This window comes from Apis cerana, linkage group LG13 (genome assembly GCF_029169275.1).
Source record: "Apis cerana isolate GH-2021 linkage group LG13, AcerK_1.0, whole genome shotgun sequence".
Taxonomy (NCBI): domain Eukaryota; kingdom Metazoa; phylum Arthropoda; class Insecta; order Hymenoptera; family Apidae; genus Apis; species Apis cerana.
This window is the reverse complement of record NC_083864.1, coordinates 10,197,869-10,225,390: the sequence shown is the minus strand read 5'-3', so window position 1 is coordinate 10,225,390 and position 27,522 is coordinate 10,197,869. Positions and strand designations below refer to the sequence as shown.

General features: G+C 35.3%; 1 protein-coding gene across 12 annotated transcripts in view; it reads right to left on the bottom strand.

Moving 5' to 3' along the window:
• LOC108004002 (talin-1) overlaps window positions 1-27,522 on the bottom strand; it is a 56,417-nt gene that overhangs the window by 15,784 nt on the left and 13,111 nt on the right. For 5 of the 12 annotated variants that reach the window (XR_009832477.1, XM_062084114.1, XM_062084115.1 and 2 more), the window contains exons 1-7: window positions 15,223-15,403; window positions 5,267-5,459; window positions 4,563-4,964; window positions 4,028-4,298; window positions 2,833-3,336; window positions 2,311-2,408; window positions 347-435 (exon numbers count right to left, since the gene is read on the bottom strand). Coding sequence is in view for 11 of the 12 variants with exons in the window: in XM_062084114.1 (XP_061940098.1) it covers window positions 347-435; window positions 2,311-2,408; window positions 2,833-3,336; window positions 4,028-4,298; window positions 4,563-4,964; window positions 5,267-5,459; window positions 15,223-15,339 (1,674 nt within the window). In the remaining variant the exon portion in view is untranslated. Of the gene's footprint in view, window positions 1-346; window positions 436-2,310; window positions 2,409-2,832; window positions 3,337-4,027; window positions 4,299-4,562; window positions 4,965-5,266; window positions 5,460-15,113; window positions 15,133-15,222; window positions 15,404-18,604; window positions 18,827-27,377; window positions 27,503-27,522 lie in introns of those variants that run through there. The other 7 variants (XM_062084120.1, XM_062084119.1, XM_062084118.1 and 4 more) reach the window with 5 other exon arrangements.

Genomic DNA, 27,522 nt, shown 5'->3' with positions numbered 1-27,522 from the left:
AACCAAGACTGAAATTCAACATTAATCTCCGAATAATCGTCCCCAATCGATTAATTCCTATTCCGTATACACGTATAATCTGAATACTTAATCTGCCACTAATCAAATGAAATTTCCTCAATCATACACTGACATCAATCAACTCTATCAAACGAATCCAAATAGCGTAACCAATATATCTGCAATTTTAGTAATCCGTATCGGCCCCATTAATGCGTCTCTGAATCAATTTAGTGTGACTGAAGGGAAAGGCCACGAATGTTTTCGATGAAAGTGAGGGAAATCGGGAACACTGATAAATCAACACCACGAGCAAGAGCCTGTTTCTGCCTCTGATAGATCTTACCATCGGTGGAGCGTGAGCGATGTTCACCTGGCCGCTGACAGTCGTGTATTGAGCACTGCCCATGTGCCCAGTCCCATACGGCCGAGCCCCTATAAACCGTATCATGCAACTATCCGAGTGATATTTACAAAGATCGATCCTCGGGATCGATTGATCGCTTGATAAGAAGCTGGATTAAGGCACACAGATCGGCTGTCTTGCGAAGCGAGAGCTGATAAGCGCCAAACTGTGTCTCGTTTATTGCATACCAAATCAAAAATGTAAATGAAAAAGAAAACGTGTGAACTATATTATTTGATCGTTGCATAATAAATGTTCAGAAAATTACGCACGTGTATTTTCTAATTCTCGTTTTAGTTATTCATTATTATATTTCGTTACATACATCCGTGATATATATTGATTACCATGGGAGGAAAAAGTTATTTATGGAACTTTTTTTTGATAAATTATTAATTATATCGCATTCGTTACGCCCATCTCCATCGAGTTCCATTAGTACCTGTCACAACCGTTAGGTAATCGTGATCATGACCAAATTCGTTGCAATAGAAGCTATCGCGATCGGTCTATGCGCCATAGTATCGACTGGCGCCGCTAGGCGGCCGTAACTTCTCGTTAATACTGTGCATACTATTAGGTATATAACTATCAAATCAAGCAAATTATTCCTAGCGATGGAGAGGATTCGATCGGTCTTGCATTTTTAATTATCTTTCGAATTTTCGATGAATCTTCATTGTTAAAGTCGAGTTGTCTAGCCTTGAACATCATTCACACCATTCACAGGAATGGGGGTCTATTTATAATAATAGAGTGTAAAATAGGTATAATAGTTTTAGAATAAACTCGTAGTAATAAATGTATAGTGTACATCATAACATAAGTTGATGAATAAAGAATTTAATATATAAAAAATTGAGATAGGAACATTTTCTATTAATAATATGATAAAATATTTTATTTTATTATTTTGTATTTTCATTTTTAATTATCGTACGTAAAATATTAAGTTTTAAAATTATAAAAATAAAAGAAGAAAAAATATTTTAAATATTAAATAATTATTTTATTTTCGTTTATGTATTTTTTTTGTTTAAGCAGCTAACTTTAGTTATTTCAACGTGCTTTGTTTTTTCTTTATTTTCTTGTATAAATTTAAACTGAAGTTACAATTGATCAAACATTCTATTTCGTAAACATTTATTATGCAACAATTAAAAGGACGTGCTAGGAACTCTAAAATTTTTATAATTATTTCGTTATTTTAGAAGCTTGAAAAAAATTAAATTCAATTGAAATAACACGACGAACGAAAATTTTGCTATAAATGCTATTTGATAACTATTTTTATTATTATAAATAATTACTATAAATTATTAAATTATAATTTTAATACTACAAATTTAGTATTATCTTTTACTTACATTTTTGAAACTTGGTAAAGTTAAAATTTAATAAAATAAAAATCTTTCACTATAACACATAATTTTTTATGAATCAATATTTTAATAATATGAAAAATAATATAATAATAATTATGATAACCATTTAAAATGAAGAAACAATGCAAACAAAATATAATAAAAAAATTTGAATAAACACAAAAAAATTTTTTCCAAACTTCCAAATAACCAAATAATATTGAAATAAAAAATTATCATCAAGATACAAATTTCATATATATATCTAAAATCAGCACGCGATATTTTTCTATTAAATATATAAGTTGAATACTAGGATCAAAATACAGTATCTTATTTTTCGTTTTGAGAATAAACTGATAAAACTGATAAAACTGATAAAATTGATATTACTCGATATTATTTTTTTCAACTAAGGTGTGAAAAAATCACACTTTAATAAAAATTTCTTTCAGAAAGATACAAATATTTTTAGAAATGATATAAGACACTGATTTTGGGACGTGAAATAATTGGAAAAAATTTGTTGAATATTCTTACCGTCTACACCGGTTCTCATGACTGCAGGTATGGCAACTGACACAGCTTCCACGTTTCCTTTGCCAGCATTACTCGTTTCGTGTTGCATAATCGTTGCTCTGTAAAGAATATATAAAATATACATTATAGAAAAAAATATGTATTTTATATGTTTCTGTAACAAAAATTCGCAATCTCAATAATAACAATTTGATCATTGTCAGTGTTAAAATAAGAATAAATAAAATAAATAAAAACTAATGATCAAATTTACTTCAAATTTGCTTCTCTTCTTTTCGCTTCTACATAGATCCTCTGTTTCTCTCTCAAAAATTCTTCCATAATAACACTTTATCATTTACAATAAAAAATAAAGTGGAAAATAGAAACTATCGTGCTGCCTTCGCAATATAAATCTCAATAATCAATGAACGAAACGACGCGACTCTCGATTTCTATCAATTCCCATTAATTGTCCTAATACCAGTTCCATCAATTAACAGAATGCTGAAAATTAGTATACATACACACTGCGATACTTACTTCAAAGGCGATACACTGTCTTCAACCATGGTTGAACCTTCATCTCCCTCGATACCAAAGTGATCTTTAGCTTTTTGCTTCTTGAGAATGATGTCGATGTAACCAGAGATTAGCTGAAGTATCTGTTCTGCTTCTGTGGTTTGTACGCTGTAGTATTGATCAGAATAATCGCCAAAGTCGAGTGTGAATGTGTTTGGAGAGGCTCCCCAACGTCGAACGGTAGTCAACGGCCACGTTTTCAAGATTTCTTTCGTTTTTTCGTCGAGTCGCAAGACGGAATCCTTAGTGACACCGAGCAAACGTGGCACCAATTTATTTTTCCCCTTCATTTTCTCTTTCACTAAGAAGAACGTGACGCCGTAGGTGCTCAACGATCTCGCTGTTCTCGTATACAACACTTTAGCATCGAGCTCGGAGAGGCCGATGTGTTTTTTGTGCTCTGCGAAAATCTTCTTCTCGATACCCTTCACCTTCAAATATGATTGTGGTAAAAATTCCTTGAGGCTAGAGAAAATAACGAGAAAATTTTGATTAATGATACCAGTATATTCTTTATATAAAAGCTAGAAGAAAGAAAGGGGAGGAGAAAAATTTATTAGTTTATTTATTTAGGTTAACGATATGAAGTATTCTTGTATATTCCTTTTTTGTACAAAAGTCAGATGGAGACTTTTACAAAATATTGGTATGAGAAAAATTTATTCATAAAGTATTCTTGTATATTCTTTTTTTATATAAAAGTTAGATGGACAAATATGAGGTATCCTTGTATATTCTTTTTTTATATAAAAGTCAGATGGACAAATATGAGGTATTCTTGTATATTCCTTTTTTGTACAAAAGTCAGATGGAGACTTTTACAAAATATTGGTATGAGAAAAATTTATTCATAAAGTATTCTTGTATATTCTTTTTTTATATAAAAGTCAGATGGACAAATATGAGGACAAATTCTTGTATATTCCTTTTTTGTACAAAAGTCAGATGGAGACTTTTACAAAATATTCGTATGAGAAAAATTTATTTATTTATTTATTTAGAAAAAATTCTTTTCTCAATTCTGAAAATTCTTCGTTATGTCACTTGACCATTGGATTTTCCTTTTCTTTATTCATTCATCTCGGTTATCGTTAAAATAACGTAATACAAATCGGAATGAAAGAAATCAATATTTCCTTATCTTGAGAGAACTTACTCGAGAAAGCCTGGCTTGTGCTTGTCTTCCTTGTGATCACCGAACTGGATCTGGCATTGTATTCCAGCGAAAATACAAGCTTTTTCCTGAGTAACCGGATGCGTGCCATCTAGAATTGCGTCTCTTGCTTGAACGTACAAAAGAGATAATTGCACCGGATCTCGGCTGTCGATATTCTGATCCGAAAAGAAGAATTTTCTCCGCAGCAACACTGTTTCTGACTCGTCTATCCCTTGCTCTCGTAACGTCTTACTTGGATCTATCCAATTCACTGAAAGTGAACAAAGTGATACGTTCATATGATACTTTCATGAAAATTTAATACAACTTCTCTTTCGAAATTTATACACGTATAAATCAAAATACATATTCTTTCAAGGATAAATTTTAAAAGAATTAAATTTAACAATTAAATTTATTAGATAAAATACTATTCTTTTCCAAACATTTTCGCCGCAACTTAAACTTTGGATTAAACTTCTTGTTTCCCCTTTAAGAAAAGGAAATTTTTTACAATTAAAGCGGTTCGTCTCACCTTCGTCGTCGGTCTTGAGCTTCTTCCTTAACTGATCCATCTTCGCGTCCCGCTCTCCTTTCTCCTCTTTCCTCCTCTTGAGCGTGAGGGTGCCGAAATTGCCGGGCTTCTGGTTCTCGGTCTCCTCATCGGCCAGCTCGCGTACCAACGAGTACTCATCGTGGTTCGTGATGCCTATCTTCGTACAAATTACCACCATGAGATTGGCGACGGGTTGGCTGTCGTCCACCAACAACGTCTTCAACGTTCCATCCAACATGCGCACTCGAAGGGTCCGCAGTTTACGCCGGTACTCGAGCAGATCGCCGTTCCTCAGAATGTAATAATCGAGATTCCGGCCTGGCTCCAGCCAAACTCCCTTCTTCACGTCCTCGTCGGCAAGGAATAATCCGTAGTCCTTCGCTGTCGAGGCAAGAATTACGCTGTTATTGCGGTCTATGCTTCCGAAAAATACCTGAATTCTTCCTTTCCTTCCTTTTTCCTTTTCTTTTCTTTATCAAATTAACGCAAGACTAATCGTGTTGATCTTAAATCTTATTTATCTTCATCGCGTTCGAATACGTTGCGATTTAAAATTCTAATCAAGGTGCGTGAGAAGGGAGAGGAAGGAAGAAGGAATGAGAATGGGAAGGGAAAAATGCAAATTCGCGTGTTCGTTAGTAGAAGAACGTCGTTGAATATTTCAGATGCGAGTAGGAGCTTACGTTGGCCCATGTTACTCGCTTCAGCGAGTTTCTCTCTGATAATACGGCAAGCGTCGTAAATGGATGTGCTCGGGTCGAATTGCATCATCTTCGTGGCGTTTTTCTCCGGGATGGAGATGCGCAAGGATAGGGTGGCCATTGCGACTGCCTGGGGTGATGATCTGCGTTCACGAAAACCACCGGAATCACTCGACTGAAAAAGGCAAGAATTACGTTCTTTAATTCTCTCCTCCCTCCTTTCTCTCTCTTTTAAATTCGACAATTCATACGATTGTATTGGAAATTACAAAAACAAACAAATAAGTAAATAACAATTAAACGACATTCAATCGGAATCGCGATCGGTTCAACTCGTCGAACTTGTTCGAAGAACGTGAAACGACTTTACGCGATTCCTGGTTTACTGGTGAATCAAGTGCAACAAGTTGCAAGGGGTCGAGCATTGTGCTCCCTCACGGGGTCACCGTTCTATCCATTCGCGTAATTGCACATTATCGTAAAACAACAGATAGTTTTTGCTCGAGGTTCGCCCGAGAATCCCTCTTCGATTTCTCTTCTTTAACAATTTCCAACGTGATGTGATAAACCTTTTTCCTTCCTTTTTCCCCATATTCAATTGGATCGATTCTACACAGATCGCTTCACCCCGCCTCGTTTCCACAACTTCAATTGCCTCTAAACGGAGGAGAGACGCATTTTTAGTTACACACGATTTATATATCCACGAAGATATCGTTGGCACGACCGATTTTACGAAACAAATCGGGGCCAAGAAGAATGGAGAAGGGAGGATTTCCTCGAGCAGAGCGTTTCGAATCATTTTGTCATCGATTTTCTCGTGAAACCTAGCAGAGCCACGGATTAAAAAATGTCCCGCTATCGAATGAAAGTGGAAGCCACCGGTGGGACTTCTCTGTGTCTATATATCGATCTTCCTGTGGTATGCTACATTTGCCATAGAATTTGCCACAGGGTGCAGTGTGGGATCCGCCACGGGCGTAGAACTCGGCTCACCCCACCCCAGGTATTCGGCTAATAAAAATAAATTGTCACCGTCTCGAGGCTAATTAAATCGATCCGGGGGAGGAGACGAATCTCTCTCGTTTACCCCTCTCGTACGTGGCACGTTTCTTCGTTTCTTTCGTTTTAATCAACGAATTTACCGGTGATCCTTCGCGTCGATAATATCTGGTTTAGTCGTTAAGAGAAAGAAAAAAGAGAAAGGAAAATTTAAACTTTAAAAATTTCTTGATCGGTTTCTTCATTCGATAGTTTGATTTGTAATTTTCGTTTCTTTCTTATTGGAAGAAGGAAAGAGGAGATTTTGAAATTTTTATCGCATCACGAGGAATTGGATTTTTAATTCGGGAGACGATATTTTCTGTTGTAAGTGAAAAATATTTTGTCTCGGGAATGGGAAGATCGAAGAAGGTCTTGGTTATGTTAATTGAAAAGTTAAGATTAATTACGAAGTTCCGTTCTTGATGAAATAGTTGGGGCTTGATGGAAGGAACGTCGGCTGCTTCCTATTACTAGAGCGGAAATCTGGTGACTAGAAAAAAAAAAAAACTAATAAATCTGAAAATAGGAAGGAAATACACTCTGAGTATTTCTACGATATTATTTATGATCGAAGAATAAAGTAAATGCAGGCGAAAGTTTCCAAAAAAAAAAAAAATATTCCAATTCTAATTTAAATAGTAAACGCAAAGAATAAGATATAATTATAATTATACAAATTTAAACGAGAAGAAATTACGATATCCTAAACGAAACGAAAACGAATCGAGTTTCGAGAAAAAAAACGTTCTCTTGATTTATATTGAGATATATCGCCCTTAACGCGATCACGATACACGCGATATATTATCGCGATCTAAACGAGCAGTGGCCGCCAATTATAGGCTAGTTTCATTCGTTTACTCGACTCCTTTTCTTTCCTTCTTTCTTTCTTTCTTTTTATACACACACATATATATATATATATAAAGAATAGTCTCGATAGGGGAGCAGGGGGGTGGTTCATGCGCATAAATTCGTTGCAAGTACACCCTACGCCAATGTGGACTTCCACCCTTAGAGGTTGCCTGGCAACGCCGGTCTCTCACTGTGTCAAACTCAAGCACAACCACCCCAGACAACCATCCCCTTCTTACGAGCCCGGCAATCCCCCTCCCCTCGTCCCCTCGTCCGCCACTCTTTTCATTTTCTCCTCTCCATTTCCCTTCCTCCGCCACTGTTCATCGGCCTCCTCTCCTTTTCTCTTTTCCTCTTCCGCGCCGTCGGTTACCTATACTCCCATCCTTACCGACCGTTCCAATCCCTTGCAACTTTCTTTCATCCTTCTCCCACTTTCCCCATTTTTGTTATTTTTTCTCCGTTGTTTCCTTTCTTCCCTCTTTTCTTTTTCTTCTCGTTCGTTTATTCGGTTTTCTTCTTCTTCTTCTGTTTATTATCTTTCTTTTTTTTCTTTCTATATATATATTTCTTCTTTCTTTACGATTTTAGTTAGCTCGTTGACGTTATTGTCTCTCGGGTGTCTCGTTTTCTACTTTCCTCGGCGTGCAGCACTTTCTTTGTTATCTCTTTATCGACTTTCAGCGATCCTCTTTCTTTCTTTTTCGTCCGTTTCTTTTTCCTCCTTTGTCCGTTCTTATTGTGCTCGCCGCTCTCCTTCTTTTCTCTCTCTCTCTCTTTTTGTCATTGATATCGCCGTTTTATTACCCACCCCTCCCTCCCTCTGGAATCTTACACTTTCCTTCGGCGTCTGTCTATATTCAGCTCTCTATATTCAATTTCCCGTCACTGTATGTTTTCTCGGTTTTAATATTTTATCCTTTTGTAAAGTTTCTCCCCTCCTTTCCGCTCGAGATAATTATATACCATCCCGTTATATCGAATAAAATTTTCTAATCCTTTCTTTTCAATCCTGCTCGACATTTTGAAATTTATTAAGATTGTAATTTAATCTACGTCTTGAAGGAATATATATTAAAATCTATATAGCTTATAGATAAATATCATCGGGGTGAGATAACAAGTGAAGAAGAACTTAAAATTACGATCCACTTTAAGATCCACTTTGAGATAATTTTCAAAGTTCGTCGAGGGAGAATATAATTACGTCCAAGTTGTGAATTGTTGTTCTAAAATAATAATAATAATAATTGTGAAAAAAGAAGAGAAAGGATAGCCGTTGGAAATTAGAAATAATTGTTTAAAACGAGTGTAAATGGATAAATTGTCGAGCAAATTGTCTGCTTTCGTTAATCGTGAAAAGTTTCCATCCCAAAAACTTTCATCCCGATAATGTATGCAATGATACTGTACAACTCCTTGACTAATAATTTCGTTTAACTTTATCTTCAAACGAGTTAAGTCGTTCAGCATTCATGAAACTTGTAAGCTGGGATAAGCAAAAGATCTCGTTGAATGTTTCTCACATTTACGAAAATTGCCCTCTGAATTATTTAAAAATCTCAGCCCCTCTTTATGACCGTTTAATTTTAACAAGTTATATAGAAAGAGGTCCAAGTCCATGAATTAATTTTTCACAATTTTTATCAAATTGCTCGTTTCCTTTTTTTAACCTTCTTTCTCTTTTCTTTTCTTTTTCGATAGAAAGAAAAAGAATGGATCTACATGGCATTAAATAAAATTTATAAAATTGATCCAAGGTATACAAACTCCCTCCATTTAACCGTTGCACGTCACTTTCCAATTTCTATAGGATGTATTTAGAGGAATGACCTCATTACCCGCAATTGGGTCAACTGCATGAGTGCAACTGTGCAACCGTGATGCGCCTTCGACGTCGTTCGAATCGTTCTTTGAACGTTTATATCCTTGCATCAAATGCTATTATAGACTTTATATACTTTATATACACTCGTGATTTTTTTTAATATATATCTCTTCAATCGAAATGACAAGATCAACCTCTCCATTGAAATTTATCAATCCAAATTTTCTTCTTCCTTTTAATCAAATTCATTATTCGTCAATAAACATATTTTCACTTAAAGAACTTGATCACACAATCCGATTCTTCGGATTTCAATTATATTTCGCGAAGAATGATTTTAAATCTGCGCACATCGAAATATCTATTTCGAAGCTTCAGGAGCTTTCCGCATATTGTGTTACACTTTTAGTGCTGCCATATAACCCGGAAATTCTGCCAACCGGGCTTCAAGACTTTTAAGTAGACCGTGTGAAACAGTCACGGTTCTACTCGAACGACCTTACTCGAATGAATATTTTAGGACCAGACAGGGGGAAAAAAAATCTGTCTCGCAGGATGAAACGTGCCGTTTCCATCGTTTCAATAATACATCGACGATATTTATGTATCCTAATTGAAATAACAAAAGCCAGGATTCATAAGAAATTATTAGGGAAGAAGAACTGGCTCCCTTGAAATTAACAAAATTTTCTCTGTATCAGTTGTTAAAAAAAAATTGTTACTTTTATGCAATGTTTGATGTATGACATTTCTATAATATAAAAATCGCCTATCTTATCAAAATCACTTCTCGATACAACAATTTATCACGGCAATTTATCGTTTTTTATCGTCGTCGAACGGTAAAAATTAAAGGAGAGAGGGAGAGAGAGAGAGAGAGGAAGAGGATCCACGTGTTAGCCAAGAGTGAATCGATCGTCTTAAGCCTCCAAGTCTAAGTTTAGACGTCAGTTTCTTTCCACGGTGATAACGGGTGACGTGAACTAATCGAGGGTCTAAGGATTGCTGGGAGGTAACGAAGACACGATTATGCACGCTCTACAAGATTCGGTAATCAGGGGCTCGGTTCTCTTAATGGATCCTGGCGTACGCGCCAATCACGTGGACCCCTGTTGATGCACAACGAGCATGAAAAATAACCGTTTAAACACGATTTTTGCTCATTGCCTTTATCCGGCTCCCGGATACGTGTTTCGATTATAGGAAAACGGCGAGCGCGAGGAATTACTTTATAACAGGCTTTTCCAATCTATAATATCCTTTAATATATATTTATCCTTTAAAGTATATTGTGCAATGATGATTAAAGTTTAGTTTAAGAGAAAAGGAAAATTAAAATCTATTGGAGAATTTTTGATAAAAAATTAATGATAGAAATCTGGAAGCATTGATATTTTGTTTAATATATAACTTTAGCACGAGGAATTAATTATTTTCTATAGATTTTTCCAATCTATTATATTCTCTAAAATACACAAGTATAAGAAGTATAAGATATTTTACTTGACAGAAATAATAATCAATGATAATTTTAGCGCGAAGAATTATTTTCTAATATTAATAATTATAGGCTTTTCCAATCTATAATACGTATAATATGCATATTATACAAAAATAATTAAAGTTAATTTTAGTTTAAAAAAAAAAGAAAAATTAAAATCTGACAAAGAATTCTTTTAATGATAAAAATAAAAATTTCGAAGCATTGGTATTTTGTTTGATATACAATTTTAGCAGGAAGAATTATTTTGTATAGATTTTTCCAATCTATTATATCCTCTAAAATACACAAGTATAAGAAGTATAAGATATTTGACAGAAATAATGATCAATGATAATTTTAGCATGAAGAATCATTTTATAATATTAATAATTATAGGCTTTTAATTTTAGTTTAAAAAATAAAAGAAAAATTAAAATCAGACAAAGAATTCTTTTAATGATAAAAATAAAAATCTCGAAACATTGGTATTTTGTTTGATATACAATTTTAGCAGGAAGAATTATTTTGTATAGATTTTTCCAATCTATTATATCCTCTAAAATATACAAGTATAATATATAAGATATTTTACTTGACAGAAATAATAATCAATGATAATTTTAGCGTGAAGAATTATTTTATAATGTTAATAATTATAGGCTTTTCCAATCTATAATACGTGCACAAGTATTATACAAAGATAATTAAAGTTAATTTTAGTTTAAAAAAAAAAATTAAAATCTGACAAAGAATTCTTTTAATGATAAAAATAAAAATCTGTAAGCATTGATATTTTATTTGATATACAATTTTAGCACGAGGAATTACTTTATAACAGGCTTTTCCAATCTATAATATCCTTTTAAAATATGTATACGTAAGTGTATTATGGAATAATGATTAAAGTTTAAAAAAAAAAAATTAAAATCTGTTGAAGAATTATTTTAGTGATAAAAATGTCAAAGATATTTTACTTAAGGATCGTATACAATTTTAATTTCGCGAGGAATTATTTTGTAACAGGTTTTTCGAATCTATAATATCCTTTAAAATATATAAGTATATTATACAATGATGATTAAAGTTCAGTTTAAAAGAAAAGAAAAATTAAAATTCGTCGAAGAATTCTTTTAATGATAAAAATAAAAATCTCGAACCATTGATATTTTATTACGATTGTGTACAATTTTAGTACGAGGAATTATTTTATAACAGATTTCTCCAATCTATTATATCCTCTAAAATACACAAATATAAAAATTACCGATATTTTACTCGACAAAAACAATAATCAATGATAATTTTAGCTCGAAGAATTATTTTACAACAGGTTTTTCCAATCTATAATACATAAGTATTATACAAAAACAATTAAAGTTAATTTTAGTTTAAAAAAAAAAGAGAAATTAAAATCCGTCGAAGAATTCTTTTAATGATAAAAATAAAAATCTCGAACCATTGATATTTTACTACGATTGTACACAATTTTAATACGAGGAATTATTTTATAACAGATTTTCCCAATCTATGATACGTAAGCATTATACAAAAATAATTAAATTCAATTTCAGTTTAAAAAAAAAAAAAATTAAAATCTATCGAAGAATTGTTTCGAACGATAAAAACATAACCGCAATTTTCTTGCATCTCGATTCAAAAATATTGCACATAAACCCGAAATTATTAAATTATACGATGCAACCGTAAAATCCATCCATTAAAAATCAAATTCTAATTCGATACGAGATCTGGAAATCGAAATCGCGAGACACGAAGCGCGAAACCTGGTAACCGGAAAGTGCACTTCCGCCTCCCGCGGAAGTTCGTGGAAGAAACACGGAAGATTGTTTCGCTTTTCTCGCCGATCAAAGACCATCGAGATTGCGGAACCACTTATGGCCATTTACTTTCAACCGGCGCGCCACTTGCACACACACACACATCTCGATTGAACGCCGTCAGCTTTTTTAACTCCAACTCGTCTTCTCTCGAAACCCATCCCTCGTGTCGCCCATCCTCGAGGCCACGTGGATCGGGACACCCCCCACCTTTTATCGCCTCCTCGACACCCTTCCTCGACACGAATCACCACCTCCTCTCTCTTTCTCTCCTTCTCGCGACACACTGACACGAAATGAATTTATGTAAGGGCGCATCGATCGATTTCACGGAGATTGTTTTCGAAACCTCTCGCCGAGAGACGTTTGGAAAATTTGTGGGGCGATTTTAGATGAATGAGGTACGAAGTTTCTCCGTTCGAGCTACTTCCGAGTCGAGTATGAATTTGAAAGTGTTGGATCAAGTGGATCGTTGATTAATTCGGAAATTCGGGATTTTAATTTTCGAATGTCTATAAATAACTTAAGAAGCGAATAAAATTCATCTTTTGATCTTATGAATTTTGTTATTTCTCTTTACGGGAGAAAGAATCTATTTTTTCATCTTCCTTTAATCGAAAACAACAAAGTCTGGGAAGAAATTTATTTTAAAACGCATTTTCTCGCTAAAGGAGTAAAGGAATAATATTAGATCCGCTTAGATAATCGATAATCGTTTTACCAACAAACACCTTGCTCGAGATAATAATTATCGATGCGCCATCGAGACAATTTCGTTCGGGCAAATATTGATTCCGAAGTAGCGTCCGATGGCACAGTTCTCGCTTCCACGATCTCCACCAAGTTCTGTCAGGAGTTGCGAGGTAAAGAATGACCTCGACCAACTACCAACTATCCCTGTTCCAATGACTTATTAACTTACACCCGAGGGAAAACTGACGCCCCCACTATTTTTCCTCACAAACTTTCGAGCATCTCCCAACTTTACTCTTCGTTTTAACCCTTTCGTCTCGATAATCGATCTTTCCATTCCGTTTTTTTTTTGAGGAAGAAGATGACCCCACTTTAATGATATCCATAAATATCATTGTTGAAAAATATATTACCATTACGTTCTCTCGGTATTCAATAAGATTCGTTCTATATTTTAATTTTCAATATTAATTTTCAAATTTTAATTGAAAGATTGCTTATTTTCGTAATATTGTTTCTAAAATAAAAAAAAATATTACCATTACTCCTTATATTTTTTATACTGTTCTCTCATCATTTAATATCGTTCTATATTTTACCTGTCAAATATTAATTTTCAAATTTTAATTGGAAGATTGTTTATTTTTGTAAATTTTGTAAACATATATTATGTAAAAATATATATTACCAGAGATATTGTTAAATAAAAAAAAAATTACTATTACGTTCTCCTGTCATTCAATAAGATTCATTCTATATTTTGGCTGTGAAATATTAAATATATTAAATAATATATATTAATTTTCAAATTTTAATTGGAAGATTGTTTATTTTCGCAATATTGTTTCTAAAATAAAAAAAAATATTAGCATTATATTTTTTATACTGTTCTTTCATCATTTAATAATATTCGTTCTATATTTTACGTGTCAAATATTAATTTTCAAATTTTAATTGAAAGATTTATTTTTGTAAATTTTATAAACATATATTATGTAAAAATATATATTACCATTACGTTCTCGTCATTTAATAAGATTCTATATTTTACCTGTCAAATATTAATTTTCAAATTTTAATTGGAAGATTTATTTTTTTAAATTTTATAAGCATATATTATGTAAAAATATATATTACCAGAGATATTGTTAAATAAAAAAAAAATATATTACTATTACGTTCTCTCATTCAATAAGATTCGTTCTATATTTTGGCTGTAAAATATTAAATTAATAATACATTAAATAATATATATTAATTTTTAAATTTTAATTGGAAGATTTTTCATTTTTGTAAACAACACGTCGCAGATGATGATGGACGTTAAAAGAAACTCGAGACTTACTTAATATTTGATTATTCCCGAACGAGTAATGATATTTATAAATAAAACACGAAAGCAAAGCACGAAATCCTCGATACAACTTTCGTCTATAAATTTATTTCAAGTGTAATGCATTTTAATCACCGCCGTTTACGCGTCGATTCAATAGCGAACTTCGTTGTCCTTCCTTTCCTTTAAATTTAATCCTATCCGGCTAAATTTCCACCTAAATTGTTTCCTCACAATTCCTGCAATTCATTAATAAAATATCCCCCCTTTCCACATTAATCAGAAATTAAACAAGTCGTCCCAATAATAACGAACTGAAGAAACTAATTTAAAAAACAAAATCACTTGTACAACTACAATCTCTGAAACAACAACCTCAAACTGGTACTAACAGGCAAACAGCCACTAGCGACGCCACAGAATTATCGCACGCAACATAATTACAAATAAAAATGACGCCGAGGAATATTCAAAAGCAACAAGAAGCTTCTTATAAACGACATTTTCTGCTTTATTCTCGAGATAAAAAAAAGTCCAACCGCGAGGAAAAAAAAATATAAAGAAAAAAATTAGAAGAAACTCTGCTCTCTCTAAAAAAAGAAAAAAAAAAAGTTTTCATTTTCACTCCCCTCGCCAATTCTCGTCATAGCAACGACACGTGGGAGAGGAGAGCCGTAAAGCACGTAAACGCTCCCCCAGCGGGGGAGGGCCACAGTGTGACGTGTCACGGATGATCAAGAATCCCGATAATTTACCTCGAGGATCGGGCAATGCCTGGTGGATTTCACGAATGGCGTAGCGGCAGCGATACACTACACAGCATCTACGGTATCTAATTGGGAAATTGGGCTACTCCTCTGATACCCAGGATCGCGGAATGTCGGCTGCAATGGACGATGCCCGTCTTCGTTTCCGGCGCAGGCTCCTCGTGTAAAAGTAATTAACCATACCGGCCAGGCTGCAGCACGCATTCAACTCCATCTCGCGCCCTTCACACCCTGACCGCTCTATCTCCGGCCACTAACTATCGGGAGGAACCACCTGGAAATTCTAACACGGTTCATGAAGCGTGTTTGGGAGAATTTTAGAGGTTTTCAACAGCGAGGTGAAAAATCGAGCATCTATTAATTTAACAGCGTTGCTTCTCGTTATAAGTTAGAAATAATCTTGAAGAATAAATTGGACATCACATTGATGCAATAACTCGAGAGGCAATTTATGATTTTTTTTAAATATCGAATAGATTCCTGAGATTCTCTTTATATATAATTTGATAAAACGTAGGAATGATATATTATCGGATGGTTAGATGTTTTTGTCTGAAATTAGATCGAAATATACTTTCGACGTTAGTCAGAGCTTGAGAATGGGAATAGAAATATCGTTTTCACAGTTTTCGAGTTTTGTAAGCATGGAATATGATGAATTTGATTTTTCGTTATTATAAATAACGAATTATTTCTATTCGTTACGAAATTGACGACAGAGAGAAGGAAAAATAAGAACAATAAAATAATAAATAAATGAATCAAACGATACTTCCCCTGACAAACCGAACATGCATCTTGCTAATTACTTTGTTACTAAAATTTTCTTTCTTTACACTTAAACAATACGTAAAATATCAAGATATAAAAGTTTTATACGTTAATTTGCCTATGAAATCAGCTAAATTAACTAAAAGAAATTCGCCGAGCAAGAAATCGCGTGGGAAGACTGATTTGGAGGGTAATAAATTAATAAAGTTACAAAACTTCATTTTTACTATTACTACTTTTGCTTTATATAAGAGAAAATTTTCTACCGTGATATTAGCATGCTTATAATTATTCCCCGCCAAAGAAATTCTCTAAATATTCTAAATAAATTCCTTGGGACGCGATATTCGAACAATTTTCGCGTTGCTCCTCGTCGAGAAATATATATATATATATATTATCTCCATTCCCGTTTCGGGGACAATGTTAATACGACCTTAGCACAGGCGAGATCTCTCCACTTCCGAGTTTTCTTCCTTGTAAAGAAGAAGAAGGAGGGAAGAAAGAGAGAGAAGAAAGTGCATCCGTTTTCTCTTCGCTTGTATTATTCGATAGTCAATCGTCGATCGGGTCTTCGTTAGGCACGGTGACAGCGATAAATACGCGCGAGTGACGTCCATGAATCGAGCGATGATTATATTTAACAGGCGGCTGTCACCGCGAACGAGCGAGGGAATTGAATCGAATATTACGAAGATTCTATAGATCTCTTCCTTCCTTTGTCGTCCCCAGAATTTTTTGGAATTAAAGAGACTTACAACGTGAAATTTATTTCTATTATCGACAACAATTTCGATTCAAGTATATTATACGTTTGCTTGTTTTGTTTTGTTTTTTTTTTGAATTTAAAAAATAGTTTTCAGAATTCTTTCACTTCGCGGATTAAAATATAGAAGAAAATGTAAAATGAGTCGCGCGTAATTGGAGCACGTGTAAAAAGTAGAGATTATATAAATTCGTAAAAAAAATATTCATTTTGCGAAACGTTCAACTTTCGAAGCACGTGAATTTTTTCAATTTAGAGGTACTTTTCAAAACACGTTGAAACATCGTGGAAATATGGAGGGCACATAAAAAGATGGAATATAATTTCAACAAGATCGTAATGATGTTTTAAATCGTAATAATTGAAATACAATTACGTTCATAAAAACCTTCATTTCGAATTTTATCTCGCAATGCCAAGTGGAAAAATATGAGAGAAACAAAAAAAAAAAAAAAAAAACAGAGAAACCATAAATGCTTTAACGACCGACATTTCCAATTTTAGAAGTTGCGTTATCTGTCCTTTTTGACCATGTTCTACCGCAAGATTGAATACGTTTCCTGACCAACACGAAGGTATCCCAAGGTGTAGTGCGCATGAACTATGACCGTGTACACGCAAATATATCAAACAATGAATAATAGAGACAGTACTTCAACACGTTTGTTATCTACCAACTTCAGCCTTTCGAATTTCTGCATCTTGAAACGTATTCGCAACGTGTTAATTTTCTTTTTCAACAATTGGAAAGTAAAATATAGAAATTAAAAAAAAGAAAAAAAATTGAAAAGTGTCTCTACTCGGTATTTTTACCATTGAAACTTTACAATCTTTTTATGGGAAAACGGTCGATAAAAAATTTTTTATCGCAGTGATTCTCTTACTTCGAAAAATGAACGTTCTATTCTCGTTTTATTCTAAAAAAAAAAAAAAAAAAAATTGGAAAGAAGAATTTGAAACCTCGAGTGATAAAAGCATTCGATTTATGTAAAAAAGTTTTCTATTCGAAATGCAATTGCATCGTTAATCTCGTGGAAAAAAGTACAATTATAGAAAGTTAGATCCCGTTAAATTATTCAACTTTTTCCACATTACGTTCTCTCTCTCTCTCTCTCTCTCTCTCTCTCTCTCTCTCTCTCTCTCTCTCTCTCTCTTTCTCTCTATTTCCAAAAGAGATATGACCTGTTCTGGGTTTGCAAATGGAAAAGCTTATCGCTCGATTAAAGCTTCCATTAATAGTCGTGAAATAAATTCTAAATGAACGATTGTTACTTTCCAAAAGTAGTATCTATGTAAAATCATGTTAAAACTCTCTCGGAAAATATATTATTATTGCTAGACAGATAGAGTAAATAATAATCTAAATATTCATTAGAGAATTCGTTTATAAAAATTTAAATGTTGTACTAATTTACATTTATTAAAAATACTTGTACTAATTTTAGAAGCCCGTGACATTTCGAAAATTAAAAATAAAATTCACGAATAAAACGTGCACGCAACGTATCGAGGATATTTTACTTTAATCTCTATTCAAAATTCTCATTTAATTTTTTAATACTCGAATCCATCACGTTAATTGCGTGTCGCTTCGTTCGTACGATAACGGATAGTGCGGAAATTTATTTAAAATAATCGATTAAAAATCCGTTGATCAAATTTAAACTTCAAGTTACTTATCATATTCCGAACGTTTCCTTACGTATAAATCTTAAAAAAAAAACCACATCCCAATTTATTTTCTTAAAATAAATTCTAAAATACAAAATACAAGAGAATATTCTCGCTTTAAATTCCGAAATTCTAAAATATGTAACTCAGAGATCGAATAAAAAAGAAATAAAAATTAAAAAACCTACGAAACTCCAGATAAAAACACTTTCGAATATCAACTCGAAAAGATTGAAAATTCTAAATCTCGAAACAAAAGTGCAAAACGAACCAAAAATACGAGCAAGTGAATTCCTACAAGGGGGCATCCATCCCGTATGCAACATCAGCCGCACCATCTGCACCATCACACGCGGCCGCGAGCACCCTCGAGCCATCATCGATTGGCCTTGAAACGTAGACAACACGATGCACACGTCGTCGTCACAGTCGTCGTCGAGGATCCATCCATCCGGATCGAGAGAGAGAGAGAGAAGAAAAAGAAACGTTCACAAAACCGAGCACACGGCAACGTTTCATCGTCGACTCGACCAATGACCGCCGAGTTGTCCGCCGACCAATCGCGTCGACGCGGCCGTTAACTCGACCGAACGCGCGCGCGATTCGAATGCGGAGAGGAACGGCTCGTGTTCACTGGCGATCGGAAACTGAAACGCGCCTCGGTTCGAGTAACCGTGGTGGTAACCGAGCGTGGATTGGGAATCCACCCCTCGAGAGGAGAGTGGAAGGGGAAGAAAGAGAGAATCCAGGGTGGGAGAAAAGGGTCCTGGTGAATTCGCAGGGGATGGCTTCTGCGCACTACTGCCCCAGTAACACACCCCCGTTAAAAAAAGCGGCGCTGGAAAATTCGAACGACGCGCGAGCTGGAACAAATTGCCCGTTTTCATGGATTTTTGTCGATCCATAAAAAATTATGGAGTTTCACTGTGGATTTTTTGAAAATTTTTATATATTTCTCCCTTTCTTTTAAGTAACGAGATAACGGGTTTTAGAATCTCCTTTCGAAATAATCAAATTCGAGGGCCAAAAATTAAATCTCGCGCGACAATTGGCCACACTTTGGGAGGATCGATCGAACGACAGTTAATAACCGGTCCGTGAGCTTTAAATTCCGTCGGGTTAGACTTTTCAACCCCCAAGAGTGCCACGTGAAACACAATACGTCGCATAATTGCGATTCGCCGGGCCACTAATTGGTCACGAAAGTACGGGGTTTCGATTTAAACCCGCTGTTTAGATTTATCCGGAAGAACGATTTAATTGTGGTCTAAAAAATGTGTATATATATGTATATATGTATCGTGATCCGTTCGAGGAGAGAGGGAGAGAAAAATTGACCCTCGCATTATACTATCTTATTTCGAGACGTTCGAGATCGTCTGTTGCGATTCATCCCCCTGATAATTGAGTTCCCTATCTTGATTGTTTCATGGCAATCAATTGCTTTGTCCGGTTGAAAGAGTCTCGTTTGCTCGCTTGTTCGACAAACTTGTCCCATCGAATATGGATGGAAAAAAAATTCATGGGGATTTATCGGGAGCGAGCGGCGCTTTTATTATTAGAGATTATTATTACGTTTAATTTCTTTTTTTTTTTTTATAGAACTTTTATTTTATAGAAAAAGGAAGAAAGAAAAATTCGTAAATTTCGTAATCGATTTGAAATAAAACTTAAGAATAAAACATCATTGAGTCATCCGTGTGAATATAATGGAAGAAAAAAATTTTTTACGATACATCCTTGGAAAATGAAATTTTTTTAAAGCTGCGATTTTTCTTTTTTTTTTTTTTTAATACACAAAGATAACGCGAATATACGAAAAACAGAAACGTAATTAAAAAATTGAGAGATGCGATTATTGATAAACGAACGAGCAAATATATTTTAATATCATAAATTTTTGATTAACGTTTTTAACGTCTGGCAACAAAAATTTTTTTTCATTAAGCTTTTGCGAAATAATTGATTTCAATCAAAAACAACTCCCTCCCCTCCCCCGCCAACGAATAAAACCTGACACTCGATTAATAATTTTCAATAACCAAATACAACAAATTATTCCCATTTAATAAACGAAAACAGACGAAATTAACGTGAAAATTCGACCGATAAAAATTTCAAATCAACCATCGGCAACACGCTTACCATTACGAAAATAAAACGAAGAAGAGGGGGGGAAAAAAAAAATAAAAAAAAAAAATAATCGATACAATTTACGCATGAGAAAAAAAAAACCGGCGACACGTGTTACACACAACTGGTTCTCTTACTCACCGATCGAAACTCATGTTGCACTCGTTCATCTGGACTTCCATCCGGATTACAGAGTCTTTTCTTCTAATCGTTGATTTCGACTTTCGAACAAAACGGCACAAAGCGGCTCGATAAACTTTTCTCTTTATTTTCTCGATAATTTCCTTTTTTTTTTCTTCCACTTCTTCTTTGCGACGATCGTGTATTTATCTTAATTCGTGTTTTAGAAGAGAGAGAGAGAGAGAGAGAGAGAGAGAGAGAGAGAGAGAGAGAGAAGGAGCGCGTTGTTTGAAAATTTCGAATCGAAGTGAAGGAATTAGAGAGAATAGGTTCAGGTTTCGATTAGAAGTTTCGAAAGGCACAGGAGAGGACGGACGAGGTTTTCGTCGAAATTTCGTTAAAAATTCGTGAGGGAGGGGGAGGGGAGAGTAGGGGCGGGGATAATCAGAGGGAGGGAATTGTGAAGGAGCGGAGTTTCAATGACCCTTAAACTCGAATTAAGGCAACTGGTTCGCGCGCGGCGGGCATAAAGCCGATTCGTAAAAAAGTAAGCTCGAAAGGTGAAGCGAAATTTTTTTTTTCCGGTCAGAACAACGGAGAGGATTGTGTTCGACCGAACATCGAAAAAAGATCACAGTTTCGTTAAGGCTATGACCGACCGTCTCTACGAGTCGCGAGAAGATCGTCTTCGCGAGAAGAAAGGGAAATGAACGAAAGGAGAATGAGAGAAAGGGGGGAAGAGAAAGAGGAACGGAACGAAAGCGTTTCCTTATTGTCACCAGGTCGAATTTGGACGGCAATTTAAGGCACGGGAGATGTTTTCCGGTCGCGACAGCCCTGTGTTCTGCACCGATTACCGATTAAATGCGATTACTCACTGAAATAAGTTACATTCGAAATAAACGATCAACACGGATGAAAGAAATTTGCATTTTCTTCGGATTTGGGAACGAGAAAAGAATTGTTTCGCCTACGAAAATTACATAAAGATGATGAATAAAAATTAAGGGTGAGTTTGTATTTTATTTAAAGCGAATCGAGAGGATAAAAATTTCAAGAAATTAAAACCTGGTTACCTCCGAAGGGTCCAAAGAAATCTCCAAATTTTCGAACCGAAGACACTGGAACCGACATCCAAACCGAAAAAAAGAAAAAGGAAAAAGAAAAGAAAGAAAGAATTAAATAACGAAAAGCTCGACTCACCCCCGGAAGAAAACCGACGAAATTTAGAAGCGTAAATAAAACTTTGACGGATATGGAATTCCCGAATCGAATCGAGGATAAACAAGTAATAAAAAGTGAATAACACGTGTAAAATAAACAAGGGAATGGAACGAAGGGAAGAAACAAGAAGATAACGCGTATTGAGAGACGACTCGGAAACTGAAGATCGGGCGAGAACTTTATCGAATTCGTGATGTCGAGGGGATGATGCAAGGACGAGGACTAGGACGAGAACAAGGATGTTACCCCGACGGCTGTCGCCAAAGAAGTGATAGGTCTGCGGCCTTGCGCGCGGTACCCAAACCAAAGACACCACCGAAGAGGATGCACATGCGCAGTTGGCGCTACGCGTGGATTGGTCGACGACGTTGCTCGTAGTTTTCCTTCTATCCCCCACTGAACACGCTCGCATCCTGCAACCCCTCTTGGGCATCGCGTACACATGCGCGCGTACGAACAACACTGTCTGTTGAAATTTCAGTTAATAACAGTTGTCTTTCGACACCAATTTCATTCGGCTTTTTTCCAACTTTATTGGGACGAAACGAATGTATGATTTTCGGCGGTAATTTTGTTTTTATTCCTCTCTTTCTTTTTTTTCTTGTTCTCGATTACTACTTCTCGTATTTTTGATGGTTAAAATTTTTTCGCGTTAATTTAAACAACACGTTCGATGAAAATTTTTAATACGTAACAAACATTTTTAACCATCGCTTTCTTTGGCCCCCTCTCAATTTTAAACACTATTCTTATACGTTTACGATTCGAATCAAACTGAACGGACGTATCGAGACGCATTTCTTTTCCAAGAATTCGAGCGTGACCAACGCAAACAAGTCCACAAGTCCCGGGATCTCCACTAATTCATCCGTCAAAGGACGAAACGAGGTTTGAGCCACTGTTCGGTAGGAAATTTTCATAACAATTTCGGTAATTTTCTTGGGGCCGAATTTAAACAGGCGAGGGCACAAAAGGTCCGGCGAGGATCGAGTCGTATCAGATGAGGGGGCGCAAAGGAATGGTAATGCGAGGATTCACAGGAGGGAGGTGGGGCGTCGAGGGGGTGGAAGAGAGTGTCACTCAGGAGCACGACGTGTAAGAGAATGGTCACTATCCCAGGGGGTGAATTGAGATGTACAGGCAATTTATGCAGCGGCACTTTCGTTCGGATATCAGCCAGCTGACCGTGAATGCTTGCAAAACACCTTGCTACCGAGGACACCTAGGATCTACCTTTTTTTACACCTAGGATCTATCTCAAATCGATTAATTTTTCTCTTTTCCTCTCCTTTTCCTATCTTTCTTTTTTTTTTTATATTCAACTTTTTATTCGTGGGAAATTTGTACGAGATGATTCAAAAAATCAATCATCGTTGTGTCATTTGTTGAGTCAATTTATCACGGTTATTAAAATTATTAATAACTTTGTTTCCTGCTATTTGGTCGAGCAATTTAAATGAAAGCCAAGGAAATGTCACGATCACAAGGGTGATTCACCCTTCCAAAGGGCCAAAAATGAATTAGTTCCAGGGAAGTGGAGAAGATTGAAGCGTGAACCGGTATAATATTATTCGCGAACGCGGTAAAGCCTGTTTTATCTCTTCCTCGTGACACGACGATTCGATCATCTCCGAATTATTACAAGCTACAAATCTTCCAACACCGAAATGAATCCTGCAATATTCCTAACTAAAACAATAAATTATCTACAAATTATTATCGCTAAAAAAAGAATATTTTGATGAAATCTTTCATCAAAACTATTCTTCGATCTATGTAAAATCGACTGAGAATTTAACGAGGATTTAACGAAGGAAAAAAAAGGAAGAGGATAAGGAAAGAAAAAGGAAGAATGGAATCGTTCCATTTTAAAAATTTCGTGAAATCTTTCATCAAAACTATTCTTCGATCTATGTAAAATCGACTGAGAATTTAACGAGAATGAGAAATTTCGAGACGATTATCGATTTAAGAAAAAGTGTTAAATTGTTGAAAAAAAGGAAATTCCGAGTAGCTCGAGAAATAAGCAAGTAAAAGCGACGAGGTTTCGCTATCGAAACACGTTTAAAAGAGCCGCAAGGTGGCCTGAAACAATTGTGAAACACGGACGGAGGGTGGATACGGTTTATTCTGTTAGCGAAAGGGGATAAGGAAGAGGAGGAAAAGGAGGGAGGGGAAAAAAAGAGGTTATACCGAGCTGTTTCCTTCAGGGACAAGGCTAAGAACCCCACTGCGAGTATCCCTTTTTCCTTCGGTTTTTGTTCACTCCTTCCGTCTCTCCTATTTTCCCGATTGGTCCATCCCTCCCTCTCTCTCACCCATCAAGCCTTATCGTGGTGGCGTCAATCACTCTCTTCGGTGTACGGGTCCAACTTATCGTTCGATTAATCGCACTGACAATGCGCCTGTCGATCCAACTTACCGCCCAAACCCACATGGCCCAACCGTGACTTCTGATGCAAAATTTTGTCCACGAAAGTGGTGCCTTGCCTTCCTTCAAATCGATATACACATCTTGCAGGGATCGATCGATCGATTCGGAAAACATAGAGAGGGGAGGAGAGAAAGTTAAAGAAAGGAAGAATGGAATCGTTTTATCTTGAAAAATTTCGTTCTATTCTTCGATCGATGTAAAATCGACTGAGAATTTAACGAGAATAAGGAAAAAAAAAGGAAGAATGAAATCGATTTCCATCTTGAAAAATTTCGTGAAATCTTTCATCAAAACTATTCTTCGATCGATGTAAAATCGACTGAGAATTTAACGAGGATTTAACGAAGGAAAAAAAAGGAAGAATGAAATCGATTTCCATCTGAAAAATTTCGTGAAATCTTTCATCAAAACAATTCTTCGATCGATGTAAAATCGACTGAGAATTTAACGAGAATAAAAAAAAAAAGAAAAGGAAGAATGAAATCGATTTCCATCTTGAAAATTTCATTATCAAAAAGTGTTATTGAAGCAACGTAAAATCGATTGAGAATTTAACGAGGATAAGGGGAAAAAGGAAAGGAAGGAGAAAAGGAAATGCAGAAGTTGGAGGTTACGTAAACTAGGCAGCTTGGAATTGCTCGTCAGCAAAAGCGGAAGCGGTGTTGTATGGATCAGACTTGGCGCGGTAGTTGTTTGTCGGTGGACGAGTTTGTACAACAGCTCGTATCATCGGCGCCAAAATGTCTGAGCCATTACCATTGGCTGCTTATTTAACCACACCGAGATTCGCGTTACTCAAACTGGTGTCCTTGTGCATCGCGATAAATCAATGTGTCGAATCGTGTCGGCCCTGTTAACGGCCAAATTACCACCTCGAGCAGCTGCCTCGAGCAGTTTTTCAAATTTCTGTTCTTTTGAATTATTTTTTAAGATTCTATTTTTATTTTTTTTTTCAGATTAAACGAAATTTAATACTTTTCGATCAGCAGATATAATGCATTACGTATTTCGATCGGATTCGATTAATTTTGATTTGTTAATTCGAACAAATCTATTGTTGCAACTTGATATTTCTTTCCTAGAATTTAAATTTCCAAGAATTTATTTTCTTCTTTCAACGTTATTTAATAATATTGAATTACGCAATCACGTTTTATAACATTCTTAATTAACACAACACAGAATTGGAAAAGAAATTTTTTCTTCGAGCATTACGGAGCATAGAAATTTAATAATCGTTTAAAAAAAAAATGCTCGATGAAAAATTCATTCTAAATATTAATATCTCTCGAGTGATAAATTACGCGATTTATCACCGAGATTTTAAGACAACGAGCGATTTCGAACAATGGTGCGGGAAGAGCAAATAAATGCATAGCGCGTCGAAAGTTGTTGGCTGCAGCTCGACAGATGCGTAGATTACGCCAACCGAAGAATAAAGATAATTCAACGAGATATGAACGAGATCGGAATCGCCGGAGATATTCGATATTTTGCTTGTGTTTGCAACGCTTCATTTAAGACCAAGTTGATTTATGAAAGGTGATTGGGTGAAAAATTCGATTGTATCAAATGTATCGCATCACTGCACCTCAGATGATACCTTCATCGATAAAATTCTCGCCGATCCTATTCGATCTAAACTATCGTTTATTTGTTACGCCTCGTGATGTATAAAAATATTCCAATTATCCCGATAAGTTTAAAAAGAAATTATTTGGACGTATTCGTGCAAATTTTTAAATTGTTTGACAATAAGAAAAATCAAAGGAACACCAGATGTCACCGATTCTAATTCAATCTGCAAAAAAATCGTTAGACATCGAATGAAATAGTTCTAAATAGTTCTAAAAATAACGAAACCGGCCCTTCTCTTTTTAATCCTTCCCCGTTTCCATCCAAAATTTCAATTTCCTGCAAGAATTTAATCTAACGAAACTCGTCGATGCCCCACCTGCATTTCCACCCCTCCTCTCAACTCCCATATCCGATACACAATCCACCACCTTCAAATTTCCATTCATCGCGGAAAAGAATTCAAACTTGACCTTTCGACACTGTTAATCCAGAATTTCCATCCATCCATGCAATATTAACTCGATAAAAACGCATAATTTCCATAAATGATTAAAAACTGAATGAAAACTTTTTACAGAAATTAATCCTTTTATTCCCACAAACGATTAAAAACTGGTGTAAATTTTATATAGAAATTAATCCTTTTATTTCCAGAAACGATTAAAAATTAGTGAAAATTTTATAGAAATTAACCTTTTTATTCTCACAAACGATTAAAAATTGGTGAAAACTTTTTACAGAAATTAACCCTTTTATTCCCACAAACGATTAAAAACTAGTGAAAATTTTATAGAAATTAATCCTTTTATTTCCAGAAACGATTAAAAACTGTTGAAAAATTTATATAGAAATTAACCCTTTTATTCTCACAAACGATTAAAAACTGGTGAAAATTTTATACAGAAATTAATCCTTTTATTTCCAGAAACGATTAAAAACTGTCGATTGAAAATTTTATATAGAAATTAACCCTTTTTCACAACGTGACGAAAAATAATTCCTTCCTCTTTGAATCATCATCCGATCACGACAGAGAAAAATTCAAATTTTCCCAAAACCATTTTTCCCAAATTGAATCGATCAAAAAAAAAAAAAAAAAAAAAAACGCATAGTGCATCCGTGGAACGTCCGAGAGGAAATTCGACTGGAAGCAAATTCACCTAAAAGGTGAGGAGAGAGACCCTCGGCCATCAGCCGGATGCCTATTCAAATTTTACGGCCCATATTTGTCGCGATTAACTATCGCGTTTTCGGGCTTATGGGGCCAGAAGTATTCCATATTGGGCAAGGGAAGGATCGTTCGGCCGGCCGTCTCGCGGAATAAAGATAAATTCGTGGACCGATGCCTTGGGGGGAGGGGGTGGTCGCAAGAGGGTGAGTTTATGGGATGCCGCGGGGGTGGGGAGGAGACACTTTCACAATTTCGTGTGACTCATTGTCGGATCGAGAGGAGAGGAGAGATCCGGCTTTACGAGGATCTCGAAACGACGAGAGAGCGAGGCGACGATTTGCAAATCGGAAAACGGCCACTCGATATATCGGCGAGTTTACTTACAGTTTAAGTCGTTCCTTTCTTGCGCCTTATATATATATATACACCTCGTTCTTCTCTCCAGTGCGTGTGGGTGTGCGACTACCGTTCTCGAAGAGGGGATTCTTTCTCTCAGCCGCTTCTGAAAACTGAGAAAAAAAAGGGAACC